Source organism: Actinia tenebrosa, unplaced genomic scaffold, assembly GCF_029948245.1.
Source record: "Actinia tenebrosa isolate PJP-AT-01 unplaced genomic scaffold, QUT_ActTen_1.0 PGA_scaffold3__52_contigs__length_22856419, whole genome shotgun sequence".
Lineage (NCBI taxonomy): Eukaryota > Metazoa > Cnidaria > Anthozoa > Actiniaria > Actiniidae > Actinia > Actinia tenebrosa.
The window spans coordinates 16,869,596-16,883,251 of record NW_028292580.1 but is presented as its reverse complement, the minus strand read 5'-3'; the positions used below and the strand labels follow the sequence as shown (position 1 = coordinate 16,883,251).

General features: G+C 38.1%; 3 protein-coding genes across 3 annotated transcripts; 2 read left to right on the top strand and 1 right to left on the bottom strand.

Moving 5' to 3' along the window:
• The first annotated feature begins 7 nt into the window (after nucleotides 1-7).
• On the top strand, nucleotides 8-6,375 carry LOC116293345 (carboxypeptidase B). The gene is made up of 10 exons (XM_031700764.2): nucleotides 8-166; nucleotides 494-575; nucleotides 691-903; nucleotides 2,123-2,230; nucleotides 2,629-2,733; nucleotides 3,215-3,325; nucleotides 4,087-4,177; nucleotides 4,847-5,049; nucleotides 5,300-5,387; nucleotides 5,872-6,375. Exons 1-10 carry the CDS (start codon nucleotides 105-107, stop codon nucleotides 6,051-6,053), a joined length of 1,245 nt encoding a protein of 414 aa, XP_031556624.2. The 5' UTR covers nucleotides 8-104; the 3' UTR covers nucleotides 6,054-6,375.
• Nucleotides 6,376-8,062: 1,687 nt separating this feature from the next.
• Nucleotides 8,063-10,491, top strand: LOC148908764 (uncharacterized). The gene has a single exon (XM_089035029.1). The coding sequence runs from the start codon at nucleotides 8,195-8,197 to the stop codon at nucleotides 9,776-9,778; it is 1,584 nt and encodes a 527-aa protein (XP_088891155.1). The 5' UTR covers nucleotides 8,063-8,194; the 3' UTR covers nucleotides 9,779-10,491.
• Nucleotides 9,807-13,502, bottom strand: LOC148908763 (uncharacterized). Its single transcript, XM_089035028.1, has one exon. The coding sequence runs from the start codon at nucleotides 13,379-13,381 to the stop codon at nucleotides 10,487-10,489; it is 2,895 nt and encodes a 964-aa protein (XP_088891154.1). The 5' UTR covers nucleotides 13,382-13,502; the 3' UTR covers nucleotides 9,807-10,486.
• Between the last annotated feature and the right edge of the window lie 154 nt (nucleotides 13,503-13,656).

The window sequence follows — 13,656 nt, the reverse complement described above, 5'->3', positions numbered from 1 at the left end:
TTTGTTACGTGTATTGAATGTGATAAAGTGAATTAGGTCGAGGTATAAAAACAGGTCATTGATGAATATTGGTCCGTCGTGATCATTTTAACCAGTGGAGCAACATGCAAGCCTTTCTCACGATATTTCTTGCTTTCGTGGCTGTGGAGTGCACGCAGTTTAGGAAGTAAGTGAGAAACAAATATTAATTACTTTCTCATTATTTTTCATCAACGATTTGTGTAATTTTGAAGGGACAATCTAGTTCAACTTTCTTTGATCGGGTAAATTTTCTCAGTCTGCTGCTAAGAATTCCCACTCGAGAATATTATTCATCTGTAAAGATAGAATCCTCAATAAGTAAGACTTAATGACAGAAAAAGTATAAGATATTTAAAATTGGTCAATCCTTATTTCTTTCCCATCCGCCATTTCGCTCTCTTCTTTCTCTTCCTTTCTAACTTTAAACATTTAATACCTTATTATTTTATCATCCTTTAATTTATTTTATTAGCAACAAAGTCATCAGGGTTACTCCACAAAATGATGAAGAAGTTGGTCACTTGAAGAATTTGCAATCATCCAAAGATATCAAGGTGAGTGAAGATTTTGAGATCTAAGAAGGGTAATTTGTATAAAGTTCTTTTTATTTTAGCATTTTTTCCATACATACATTAATCCCTATTCTTCTCTTCTCCTGTCGCTCTTTAGATCGAGTTCTGGTCATGGCCATCCCATGCTGGGCACCCTGTGGACATGCACGTCACAAACGAAGATTACAAGAGACTGGCGCGATACTTAAGTCAACGTGGACTGACATTCACCATTCAGATCTTTGATGTACAAAACCTTGTTGACAGAGAAAATGCACCGGCGGCTCGGTCTGGAGTCAGTTGGTACAGCAAATATCATCCACTAGATGAGGTCAGTATGACGTTACCATGGGGACGCAAGAACACCATGGCGTGGCGTTTTGTTTGTTTGTTTATTCTTATTTATCATTCATTCATTTGTTTTTTCATTCATTCATTCATTCATTCATTCATTCATTCATTCATTCATTCATTCATTCATTCATTAATTAATTAAATCATTCATTCGTTCGTTCTTCGTTCGTTCGTTCGTTCGTTCGTTCGTTCGTTCGTTCGTTCTTCGTTCGTTCGTTCGTTCGCTCGTTTTCCCATCATCTGCAATAATTCTTCAAGGATGATTGAAAATATCTGTAAAAGGTTACGTATGTATTGCAAACATTAATATGGACTACTTCGACGATACGGCGCTCATCTAGGAGGCAAAACAAAACAATGATGACGGAAAATATAAAGAGTTCTTCTTGTGTTTGTCTTTCTTTTATGGGTAAAGGTGATCGATGTGCCGTCTTAATTCATCTTTTGTTGTATTCTCTTGTGGTGAGCTGTTAATATCAATCGACGTCATTACTGTAACAAAGCTTTATTAGCCCCCTAGACGCCCCATAATGCGTCGTGATTCAAGATGGCCACCATATCGTCGAAGTAGTGCATTCACTGCGCTCGACCAACTTTTCCTTCGCTCTAATAAAAACAAGAGAGGTCAACGAAGGATTTCTATTTTTGTAAGGTGTTTTTTAATGCGTTACAGGAGGTTGGTGATTGTGCGGTAGGCGATTTGAATTCTTTTTGTTCATATACCGTGTTACAAAAACCTGTTATACTGGACATTTTTTCTCACGAAAATATGCAGTAATTTCGAAGATGATTGCAAACATGTCCTTTAAACAATTTAGTTAATAAAATGCTAAATACTAAACCACTAGAAAAAAATTAGCTCTGCTTAATTCATATTATAATTATATGAACTCAAATTCAATGCAATAATGCGAAGTACTTATCTTTCAACACTAAGCTGTACACCATTTCGTTGCTACTCAAATTCAAATTGCACGTTTTCGTTATAAGGGTTTTAAGTAACTTAATGTTTTGGCCAATTGTACACACACTGCAGCTTACTATTGTCTTCCACCCACCCGAAGAATATTTTCTACAAAGAATTCTATTGTACGCGTCCTTCCACTAAAATAATTTTCACATTGTAATTTTGCGAAAACCATCTTGGTTGTTTTTTTTATTTTAGATTTCAGTATGCCTTTATCTTTTTTGCACAGATATACCAAGAACTCAAAACACTGGCTAATGTATACTATCGCAATGGGAATGTCCGGGTCTTCACTCTTGGAAAATCTTACAGACAAAAAGATCAAAAAGGAATTATGGTAAGATGACGGGAACTTTAAGGAGTAGAGGTAGATAATATTAATTAACCATTAGTCTATAAAAATTCCAAACAATGGTTGGTGAAGGTTTTGTTACATGTTGGATGTCGCATGTTGCATGCCAAGCTCGAATTGCACTATGGATGACGTGAATACAATAATCGAATGGTCACAATGATATGAAAATCCCTAAAAGTTGTCTATTAACGTTTTTTGACATATTTTTTATGAATACAATAAATTTCAAGCTTAGTATGCAACATGCAACATGCAACATGCAACATGCAATATGCAACATGCAACATGCAATTATGAATTATATACCCATAAAGCATTATCTTAGTTAATGTTTCTGACATCTGATTTCAATATTCATTAGTAATATATTTTTCCTGTAGATCAAGGGAAAACGACGAAGCAATAAGCCTGTGTTCTTCATGAACTGTGGTATCCATGCAAGGGAATGGGTATCTCCAGCTACTTGCATGTACATCGCCAAACAGGTAATTAATACTGTAGACTTATCCAAACCACACACTAATACACACTATTCAATATATAGAGCGTTGGCCATGTTGGTGTACCCAAGTAATACATTTTCTATCTTCCGGGAATTGAACTCAATATTTCCATTCAAATACTGTGCAGAAAGTTTCTATTGTTAGGTACACCAATATGGCTGCCTTGTCGCTTGAGTAAAAGCGCTCAATATAAAGGAGCGAGGTAAGAGCAGCAAGTTTCTTTCGGTAGTGTATTGAAGGTTTTGAAATAATAGATAAATATGTTATCATTTGGAAAATGAAACCATCTTATGAAAAGAGTTGCCTTCTTCCCACCATACAACATAGCTACCGTAAAACGTTATGAAAAGTGTGCTATTAACAGACAAATTTGAACTCCACGTAAAACACTTACACGTAAAATATTCAGTCTTCCACTAAAGATGAATCAATTGATGTATTGATTGTATCCATTTTGTTCTAGCTTTTGTCTAGATACGGTAAAGATGCGGACGTCACAGCCATCCTTGATAAGATGGACTTCGTTATCGTACCAGTAGTGAATCCAGACGGCTATATACACACTTGGGAAAGGGTAGGACTAATACGATAAATCAATGACATGATCACCTGGGGAGTAGACAACGTACGGGAATCTCAATCTCCACCCTCTCTTCCAATATTTTCAACAAAATAAGCGCTTATATCAATTTATTCCCATTTACGACCGCATACCATTCTCTTAAGGAAAAGTCTTGTACTTTGAATATTATCTATATTCAAGCCCCTCCCCCTTCTCATGCGTTGTTGGTGTGCAATGAAATGAAACTTGAGGGAATTGTATTCGCCCTATATACATATACATATACTATATATATATATATATATATATATATATATACCTATTTCGAAGATCGTTGTCGCACCAAGAGCCTCAAGTAACAAGCCAAGGCTCCAGAGAACGTTGGTACTTTTAATTATAATTGATTTATTCATGGTTCATGCAAGTGGCTATAGCTCTCCACTAATTATCATCTCAAGCAGCCTTGCTTGGAGCAATTTTTAAAGTCAATGAATGAAAATGCACCATGAATAAACTAATTACAGCTAAAATTACCGGCGTTCTCTGCGGTCTTGGCTTGTTGCTTGAGGCTTTTGGTGCGACAACGATTTCCGTGAAATAGGTATATATGTATACATAGTATGGCTGGATAAGTCATTTACCAGATGAAGGGTTCCTATATTGGTCCTTAAATTAAATACTTTTGTCAGTATCATTAATACCCTTTTGTTAGTATCATTAATATTTTGCTTTCATATACATATGTAATGACCCTTTTGCTCTTGTCTTAATAGTACCGTTTTTGGAGGAAAACTCTTCGTCCCAATAAGAACACTTGGTGTGTTGGAACTGACCCAAACAGAAATTGGGATTTCAAGTGGGGAGGTAGGTAATTTTGCTTTTTTTGCTGGAAAATATTAGTGATTCAATTGCTGGCTTTTGCTTCACTTCTTTTCATGTCTCGTGCGGAATATTCATCAGCTGAATCGCAAGTTTTCAATAGGATTCTTTCTGGTTGACAGAACATGGTGGTCAGTGTTTGATCACCATTTGGAGCAGATAGTGAGATTCAAAAACCATTATCAGCTGAGTGAAAAGCCAGAAATAGTGGCGTCGAATTTCATTGATTATTCAACTTTGCATAATCCATTTTTTGGTGCATGCGCGATTTTCCTGAAGTGAAATATATCAATGAAAATCATGTTTTCAAACAGAGTTCTGTGTTTACTTCCGATCAAAATAAGAATTAGAAATCGGGAACATATTGGCAAGTCTTTGAACGCGTGCTCTCTTATAATCCTGGTCTAAAAAATAGATCATGCCAGAGCCCTCGCTCTTCGCCGTAGGCCAGAAGAAACGCAGGTTCTAGGTACGAGATTGGGATCGTGGTGGTTGTAGTTAATATGCTATGATACTATGTGCAAATGTCCTATTTTTGAAATATGCAGTGTATTGATGATGAGCGGAAATTGTCAATCTCTCCCTCTTCTAATTTTACGACCTCTTTATCTCTTAACTTATTTATCTTGAATATATCATTTTCTTATTTTGTAGCTCCAGGATCAAGTACCGACCCTTGTGACGATGCTTATCGTGGTCCACACGCATTCTCTGAAATCGAAACCAAGAATCTTGCGGACTATCTGAAGCGTCTTGGAAGCCGTCTGAAGGGATACATGGATATCCACGCCTACAGCCAGCTGTGGATGATTCCTTGGGGATATACTAAAGTACCAACAAAAGATCACGATGAGCTGGTATGAGCATACATGCGCCTTATTTACAGCTGATCTGAAGAAGTGAAACTGATTTTCTATTTAACGAATGTTTGCTTCTTTTTGATTTCTTTTTGGAGTCCCAGCGTGTGAAAAGTTCCCGCCAAAATTAAACTTCCAAAATAGGTCATTGATATATCCGTGTAGTGACCCAAAAAATATTATTTTCCATCATACCCAGTCCTTTTTAAAATTTCTCACATTAAAGTTGCTTTGTTTGTTTCCCCATTAGATGCGAGTCAGCAATATTGGGGCCTCTGCTATCCGAAATGCTGGTTACAATACTCAGTACACAGTTGGACCCTCATCTGTCGTCATCTGTATGTACTATAAATAGAAACACACAAAACGTGATGAGGTGACCCCCTAGACTCATATTTCCACGATACTCTTATCTCTTCCCGCTGGAAATGAGCCTAGCAACGCCAATCACGTTCTTTACGCTCAGTAGAATGAAATTGGACCCCCCTTTTGTGCAGCAACTCTTACCAGCTTTTTCTGCCTGGCGGCCGTTTTAGAACCCCTATTTTTTTAAATCCTGGATCTGCCACTGTTAACTATTCAGTTTTCAGAATTTACTAAGAAAAAACACTTAATGGAAATTAAATGAAAATTGCTTATTCGTTGTCCTGAGAAGAAGTTGTTGCGATCGAAGAAGCCAAAGCTTAATTTGCCTAACAGTAATAACGCATCATGAATGAAAAACATATTTTCATGAGTGCTTTAAAATGTTTGCTGGGTTTTGATTAGTATAAGGCGGGAAGGTGTAACTATTAAATGCATTTTTTCACTGTTTTTTTTTAGACGAGAATTCTGGCGCGAGCAAAGACTACACCTACGGTGTTCTTGGCATCAAGTATTCATTTGCTTTGGAGCTGAGAGACAAAGGAGCCTATGGCTTCCTTTTGCCAGCTTCCCAGATTATCCCAACAGCAATGGAAACGTTTGAGGGCATTAAAGCCGTTGCTAAAGCAATGAAGGTTTAAAAGCGAAAAGATATGGGAACAGAATAGTATAAATAGTATTGCCATAGACGAATATCAAAACCATCCTGAGGCGGCCCCAGGGGAAAGCAAAATTCAATAATATTACGATACAATTTGAAGGTTTCCAAATTTACTTTACCATGAACTACGGCTCGGAATTATTTTGAAAGTGGTCTCTGGTGATTTCAGATATAGACGGAACAGTCAAGCTAGACTCTAAACAAGTGGGAAAATTAATAGAAGAAATGTATTTTAGTATTTACGAAAGAACTAGCATTTACAGACTACGTAAAAAAATGGAAATAAACTTCGGCGTGGAAAATCCTTTGTTGTCTTTATGATCAATGCAATAGCATTTCTAGCTCGTGGATAATCGTAGCGTAGAAGCGAGTTGTTGTGAGGGGCCTGAATATGCTGAATCACTCACTAACTCACTCTTCGTCTCTCCGGCGCTCACTCACTCAGTAAGCTGTTAGCAGATCGCTAGATCGTCGTGTCCTCAATACACTACAGTACAAACGAGTTTGCCTAATGGTCGTGGGTCGTGGGTCGTGGGTACGAAGTCGTGGGTCGTGGGTAAGAAGTCGTGGGTCGTGGGTACAAAGTCGTGGGTTCCAATTTTTTTCCAAATTTATCATTTATAAATTTAAATTTATCACTATACTTCCAAAACGAGATCTTGTGGCTTTGTTCCTATAAATTCGGTGTAATTGTGGGTTGTGCAAGGTAGTCTGTGTCTGATTTGCGTGACAGTGTTATAAAAATACACCAAAATTGTTGGCCTGGAAAACCTTTTAGCACTTTCTTACATTTCATTTATATTGGCCTTGCTGTTCAAACATAAAATTGGCTAAAAAAAAAAAAAAAGAAAAAGAAAAAAAAAACAACAACTAGTCTTCTACCTTGTCTCGCTTCAACGAGGAGTCTTCAATGGACTTTAACAAGATGTTACCCAGAAACTGGAGCGACAAGCCGCTGCAAACGTGTGAAGTTCATGGACAGCAAATTCGCGTTTTCGGCATCGCGTTTCTCCTCGTTCTATGTGTTTTGTCGTTGCGAGAAAGCTTGTTTCACTATTTCTTAGTAGTTCTCTGTGTTAGTATGGAAATCCTGAGTAAACGACTCGAAAGTGCGGGGTTTACCGTTACCTACGACCCCAAGGTATATAGGGACTGCTTTTATGCAGCGGCAGCGTATCAGTTGGGCTTAAATACCAAGAAGGTCAAAGAAGTTATATTCAGTAACTTAGAGAAGAACCGATTTGATGTAAGTATAATCAAAACGATGTTTTATTCTTGATTTTTCGGGTCCATACCTAAATTATAAGGAAAGTAGAAATTCCAATAGAGTCAGCTCTTTAAAAATCATGTCCACCAACTACATGGAATGAATAATCGCCGGTTTAGGAGATTCCAACACGTGTCTCCATCTTCATCTTCATCACCAGTTTCAAACCTTTTATTCAGTTTTATTGGAACCAAATTTTAATTTTATGTCTTTATGTATACGAGAGATCTAGTATCTTTTCGTATTGGGTGCGACTGGAAAGAGCCTAGCTATGCCATAGATTGAAATACTTTACTCTGCATTGCTCACGCTGTGTGGACACTACGAAACCTTTTTTGGATTTCGAATCATTCTCAACACACTTCTAATTCGATCGCTTTTCACATAGTCTATTTTTGCTCCTAATTGTTGGTGTAAAGTTTATGGAAATATCTGATAAGATGCTCCTTTCGTTTTCTATTATCAAGCCAAAACTCGAAATATTTGCTTTTGACGACTACCAATGACAAACAAGAAATATGTGACCCAAGAGGTCAAGATTTGCGTGACTAGCTAATTTTGGGCCTGGTTCAGAGCTTGGTTTGCCTTTTCAAAAAAAGGAAAAACCCTGAGTTATAACGCGGGGAGCTTGCGCAGTTTTGAGAACCACCTTACTGAGAACCACTTTGCATAGTAGAGTCGATATTTAAACCTATAAAAAAACCTATAAACTAATAATTCTCGGTTTTCACCCACGTGACTTGGTGCATGACAACGGTTGCTAACCGCCATATTGGTGCACAACATAGTGTAAACAAAAGAGATTCATCACAATCGAGCGACTAAAAGTCAATATTTTCAGCACATTTTCTATAATGGTTCTTTGTTTAATGGTAAATTGTCATACCAGGAGTGTTCGTGATAAGGGAATTTCCCTCTTTCGTGTTCCATCGGTTAGAAAAAGTCAAGGAGAGGAGGCAGAAGAGCTGTCGATTGAACGACGTAGAAAGTGGTTGGCCGCCATTAGTAGGGTTGGGTTATCCGAAGAAATCATCAACAGTGGGAGAATTTGCAGCCGTCACTTCGTTTCTGGAAAACCTGCTGCCAATTGGGATAAGTTTAACGTCGATTGGGTGCCTACATTAAATTTGGGACACAACAAAACAGTAGTAAGTGAGAAAAACTCTGATCTTCAAGCCGCGCGAAGTGAACGTGCAAAAGTGAGAAGGAAGAGACAACAGGAAAGAGCATTGTTCGAGTCAGCTGCAAAGGTAGCGAAACTGGATGAAGAAGGCGCTACAATCGACAATATTTCTTTTGACTCTCCTTCTTTAACTGAGGAAATCAGCCAGATCGCAAATGACCTTCAATCAGCGAGTGATAAATCAAAGTTGCACTGCCAAGATGGCGATTTATTGGACGGGATTACTTCGAAGCTGGAGGAACTTTGTAAGATCACTGACTCTAGCACACAAACAAACGAAGTTAATCCAGAAATGACCGAGTCAAGCACACAAACTGAGGAGTTAGATTATATGTTTTCTCAGCCAAAGAAAGCCCCTTTCGATCGCGAAGATATGCTGGAAGATGGGAAGGTACTATTTTACACTGGATTGCCTTCAGCTACTATTTTACAAGCTGTATATGAACATGTAGCCCCTCATGTGGCAAGAAAGTCGTTGAGCTTAACGAAGTTCCAGGAACTTGTCATGGTCTTGATGAAACTCCGACTTAATGTGCCATACTTGGATCTTGCATACCGTTTTGAAGTGTCTGCACCAACTGTCTCCAGGATATTTTTTACCTGGATAACAATCATGGACATACGACTCTCTCAACTAATATATTGGCCTGAGCAGGATGAACTATGGAGAACAATGCCTCAATGCTTCGAGTTTTCGTTTGGAAAGAAGACAACAGTGATTATTGATTGTTTTGAGGTCTTCATAGAAAGGCCTACCAACCTGCTGGCAAGAGCCCAGACCTTCAGCTCCTACAAACACCACAACACTGTAAAGGTATTAATTGGAATCACTCCACAAGGCACCATTTCCTTTGTATCAAAGGCCTGGGGTGGCAGAACATCTGATAAGCTCCTCACTGAAAACTGTGGTATTTTAAATAAACTTGTGCCTGGTGATCTAGTAATGGCCGACAGGGGATTTACAGTTCATGAAAGTGTGGCATTCAAGAGAGCAGAGCTTGTTATACCAGCGTTTACTAAGGGGAAGAGCCAGCTGGACCCCATCGATGTTGAGAACACCCGAGGAATTGCAAATGTCAGAATTCATGTGGAGAGGGTAATCGGTTTGCTGAGGTGCAAGTACACAATTCTGAAAGGGACACTGAGCACTGACTTTCTCATGAGCAATAAGGAACAGGTACCAGTCATTGATATCATTTTAAGGGTGTGTTCTGGTCTTGTTAACCTTTGTCCACCAATCATTCCATTTGACTAGATTATAAACATACTAATTATTACCAAAATTTAAGAATTTGAATTTATTTATAAAGATAAAAATGAAATACCAGGATATTCTTGTATTCAAAATGTCATAATGTATTGGTGACACAAGAAATATTTTTCTGCTTTGTTCCTGTCAGAGTAGCTATTTTATTTTTGGACATTGCTGATGAAAACTAGTGTATCTTAATTGTTTATTATTAATTCTCAAATTTACTACTATTTTGTTGCATTTAAAGCACAATAGAATATAGTGGTCTTTTGTATCACCTATTTCAAAAAAACAGTTGTCACTGCCAAAGGCAATAGTCGATTCGAAGGTGTAATATATGAAAATAAACGCAAATAATCAAAGCCTTTAAAGTTCTTTCAGGCTACAAACAACACTGGATATCTCAAAACTCATTAAAAAAAAAACAAAAAAAAAAACAAGTGATTGTTGGAACTATGAATAACCTATCACCTTTCTCCTTTAGCGATGACAACCTTTCTTAAATGAAATAGGTGTATAGATATGTTTTTGTGTAATGAATATTCTAGTGGATCGAAACCAACTGTTATTTGCTAAATAGCTACTATGATTATTAACAACTTTGTATTTCTTTCATGGTATTAATGCATTTGCTCTTCTAAAACAACATTACTGTTTCAAATAAAGAGTAGATGATGGCTAGTGAACACTAGCGTGTTCTAAACACATATTCTAAACTGATGGAAACATTGTAATTTTACCAATTTCCAAACACTGAGCCAGATGTGGGCGCATTTTGGGTATGTCAAATGTAAAGTCTCGTGGGCTGAAACCATAAACCAGACACGTAGCAAATGCTATGGCAAAGATTCCACAGTCACTCCCATTCAGTTGTTGCTGGACTGTTACATTTTCTATGCCTACATAGCTGTCTGCCATTAAACTCTCTACCTGTTCTTCAACCTCTTTGGCAATGATATCATGGTAGAGACTATCATAAAGGTTGACCATGCCTGGTCTACATCCAATAGAGCTTATACAGACCCAGTGCATATGTCCTGTATGTAATATTTGAACAAATTCTGAAGTGACAACATCAAAGTTCCTAATGGGGCCAAGGGTTGTTTTTTGAAAGCTCTCTATCAGAGGATTGACTTTGTGTAGATGTACTTGTGCTTTCTGAATTATTGTACAGTCCAGCCATCCAGTAGGTGAATTAATGATGTCAAAATGACTGTCATTGAGGCTACCAAGGGAAGCCCTCTTGTCTAAAACCCCTTTAGTCACTTGTGTTATTTTGACATCCGATTCATCATCACTGGAATCAATAATTGATGAATAACTAGTAGATACAGCACTAGCATTATTACCAATGATTGTACTTTCCTTTTTGTCCAATTTAGCTGCTTGCATTTGTGGAATACTGTTTTCACATTTTAATTGGCTTGTTGATGCAGCACTAACAGTGTTGGCTTTTGAAGAAGAAGAACAAGTGGTAGGACCAATAGAACTAGATGCAGTTACTTTGGCTGCTTGAGACACCTTGCAATTGCTGCACACCCACGTAGTTTGACTATTGTTAGGCATTCTTTTATAGTCCAGACACTGGAGATGGAAAAACTTTCCATTTTGGCAATTTTCACTGTGACATTTGAGAAGCCTTTCATTCATCATTGGTGATGAGCCACATACACAAATACTGTCCAGTTTCAAAGCTTGATCATTATGTTTGCACTTAGTAGAACTTGCCTTTGATGCTTTTCTTGGCTTTTTGCATTGAAATTCTGCTAGCAAGCGGCAGTTAGGACAGTACCAAACATCAGGGACTGAATCTGATAAATGCAAACATGTCTGGTGAAATTCCTTTATTAGGCACTTTGGGTTACTGCAGTGAATAGTTCTTCCTTGAGAAGGCATTCCACAGTAACAAATACCAGAGGACTTGTTTGCTGGTTTTATTTCAGGTAAGTGCTGTTTTCTTGTATACCATCGAGCAAGAATCTCAGGTAGTATGCATGTCTGCCATACTTTTGTAACTTTGGGAACGATAGCTTCCCAGTGACTTGTTTCTGGGAGAATTCTTTCAATGAAGACTTGAGGTTTGTTTTCGCTGAATGCACACACGACAAAGTCACAAAATTGGCGACCAGTTATAGACAATTGTTGCTGCACTTGGTAATAATACTGGTGCTTTCTCTTTAGTCGAAATATTCCATTCACTTTCTCTAGGCAAGAACTTTTCTTAAGCACATAACTTTCAAAGTCCCAGTTTTCAATAATGTAAGGGCACTTTACTTCTCCACACCCATCACCACAACAGGAGCAGGAACAGAGGAAATCAGGTGTTGCATGCATCCAGGGATGTTGCTTATCAATGAAAACTCCACACTTTATCAGTACAAAATCTTTGTGGTTTGCAGACATGAGATGGTTGTAAGTCTCTATGGCTTTGCCTTCATTTTTGATTCCATGATTGATTGCTTTAGATTGCACACTAAACAACTGTGGATAGCAAATGTTTTTAATAAGTGAGATAGATGGTTGGTCAGGATTTGTATTGGCAACAGAATAACTCATTGAAGCCCCAACACGACCAGCTCTATGTTTAAAAAACGCAGTTCCTTTTGATTGATCCCTTGTTTCCTGTTCTATTAATTCTATCTCGGAATCAGAAAGAGATAGTTCGACTTTGCAGCACTTTTGTAACAGCTCTGGGTAGTTCAGCTTCAGATTCTCATGATTGTAAAGGGATGGTATCGTTAGAACACGCCGACTTTTTAGTACAAATTGATCAGCATAAGGAGCCACTAGAGAAAGAATGACAGGCTTTTTTTGGCTCTCATTTAGTTTTGCAAAGAAGGTTTTCATATCCGTTTCTGTAGGGGTGACATTTGGGACGGACTTCGTTTTCCCTACCGGAGTGCTAGTCGAAGGTTGTACACCATCAATTTTAACGTCTAATTCGTCTTTCAACTTTCGAGCTGATTTAAAATTGATGTCTTCAACTTGAGCGTACGGTACTTCGTTTACGTAAGTTGGGAGTAGCCACGTACATTTCACTTCTGTGCAGGCCAACTTTCCATGTATACGATTCCACGCCTCAATATAGAACAGTACGCTCCCTACATGAGAGCAGCACTCTGCTAGACCTGCTTTGCAACCAAGGCAGTGGGCAGATATTATCGTTCCTTCTCCATTAGCGATAATCCAAATTGGTATTGGCGGTTCATTCATTCGCTGCGAATGACGAACTTTTCCTAACACCACGAACTTATTTCCAATGGCTTTTCCTTGAACGCTCGTTATGAAGCCCGATACCATTTGATTGTAACTCTCTAGACTCTTGAAAGCCTTGAACTGCCTTAAAGTATAGAAGCTGGTTTCCAGCACAAGATAAGAGAGAAGATCGGTGGCTTCGATCGGTGGCAGACATTCTGCATCTAACTTCTCGCCTTGTAAACACGCGGGGTCGACTCCAATACCTTCGATTTTTTTTAAATATCTCGTTCGAATGTGATTTTCAAGCTTTTTGGCGTATTCAGATAAGACAATTGAAGAGGTATCTTCAATTCTTTTCTGTTCTTGGGTTTCGTTTTTTGAAATATCGACGAGTAAATCCTCGGACATCGCATAATTCGAATCAAAACATAAGCGCACGTGTGTGATTTGACATATGCTAATGAGCTTCCTGTGCACCAATATGGCGGACACTAAGTTTTAATCCGCTCGTGACGTCACGTGAAAACCGAGAATAGAGACAAAAAGCTATAAGCTTTACGTTAATACTTCGAGTCGAGTTCGCGAATTTACAGGGAGAAAGCCACACAATCTCGTTTTAGAAGTATAGTGAAGAAATGATAAATTTGGAAATTTGGGAAAAAACCCACGACTTTGTATCCACG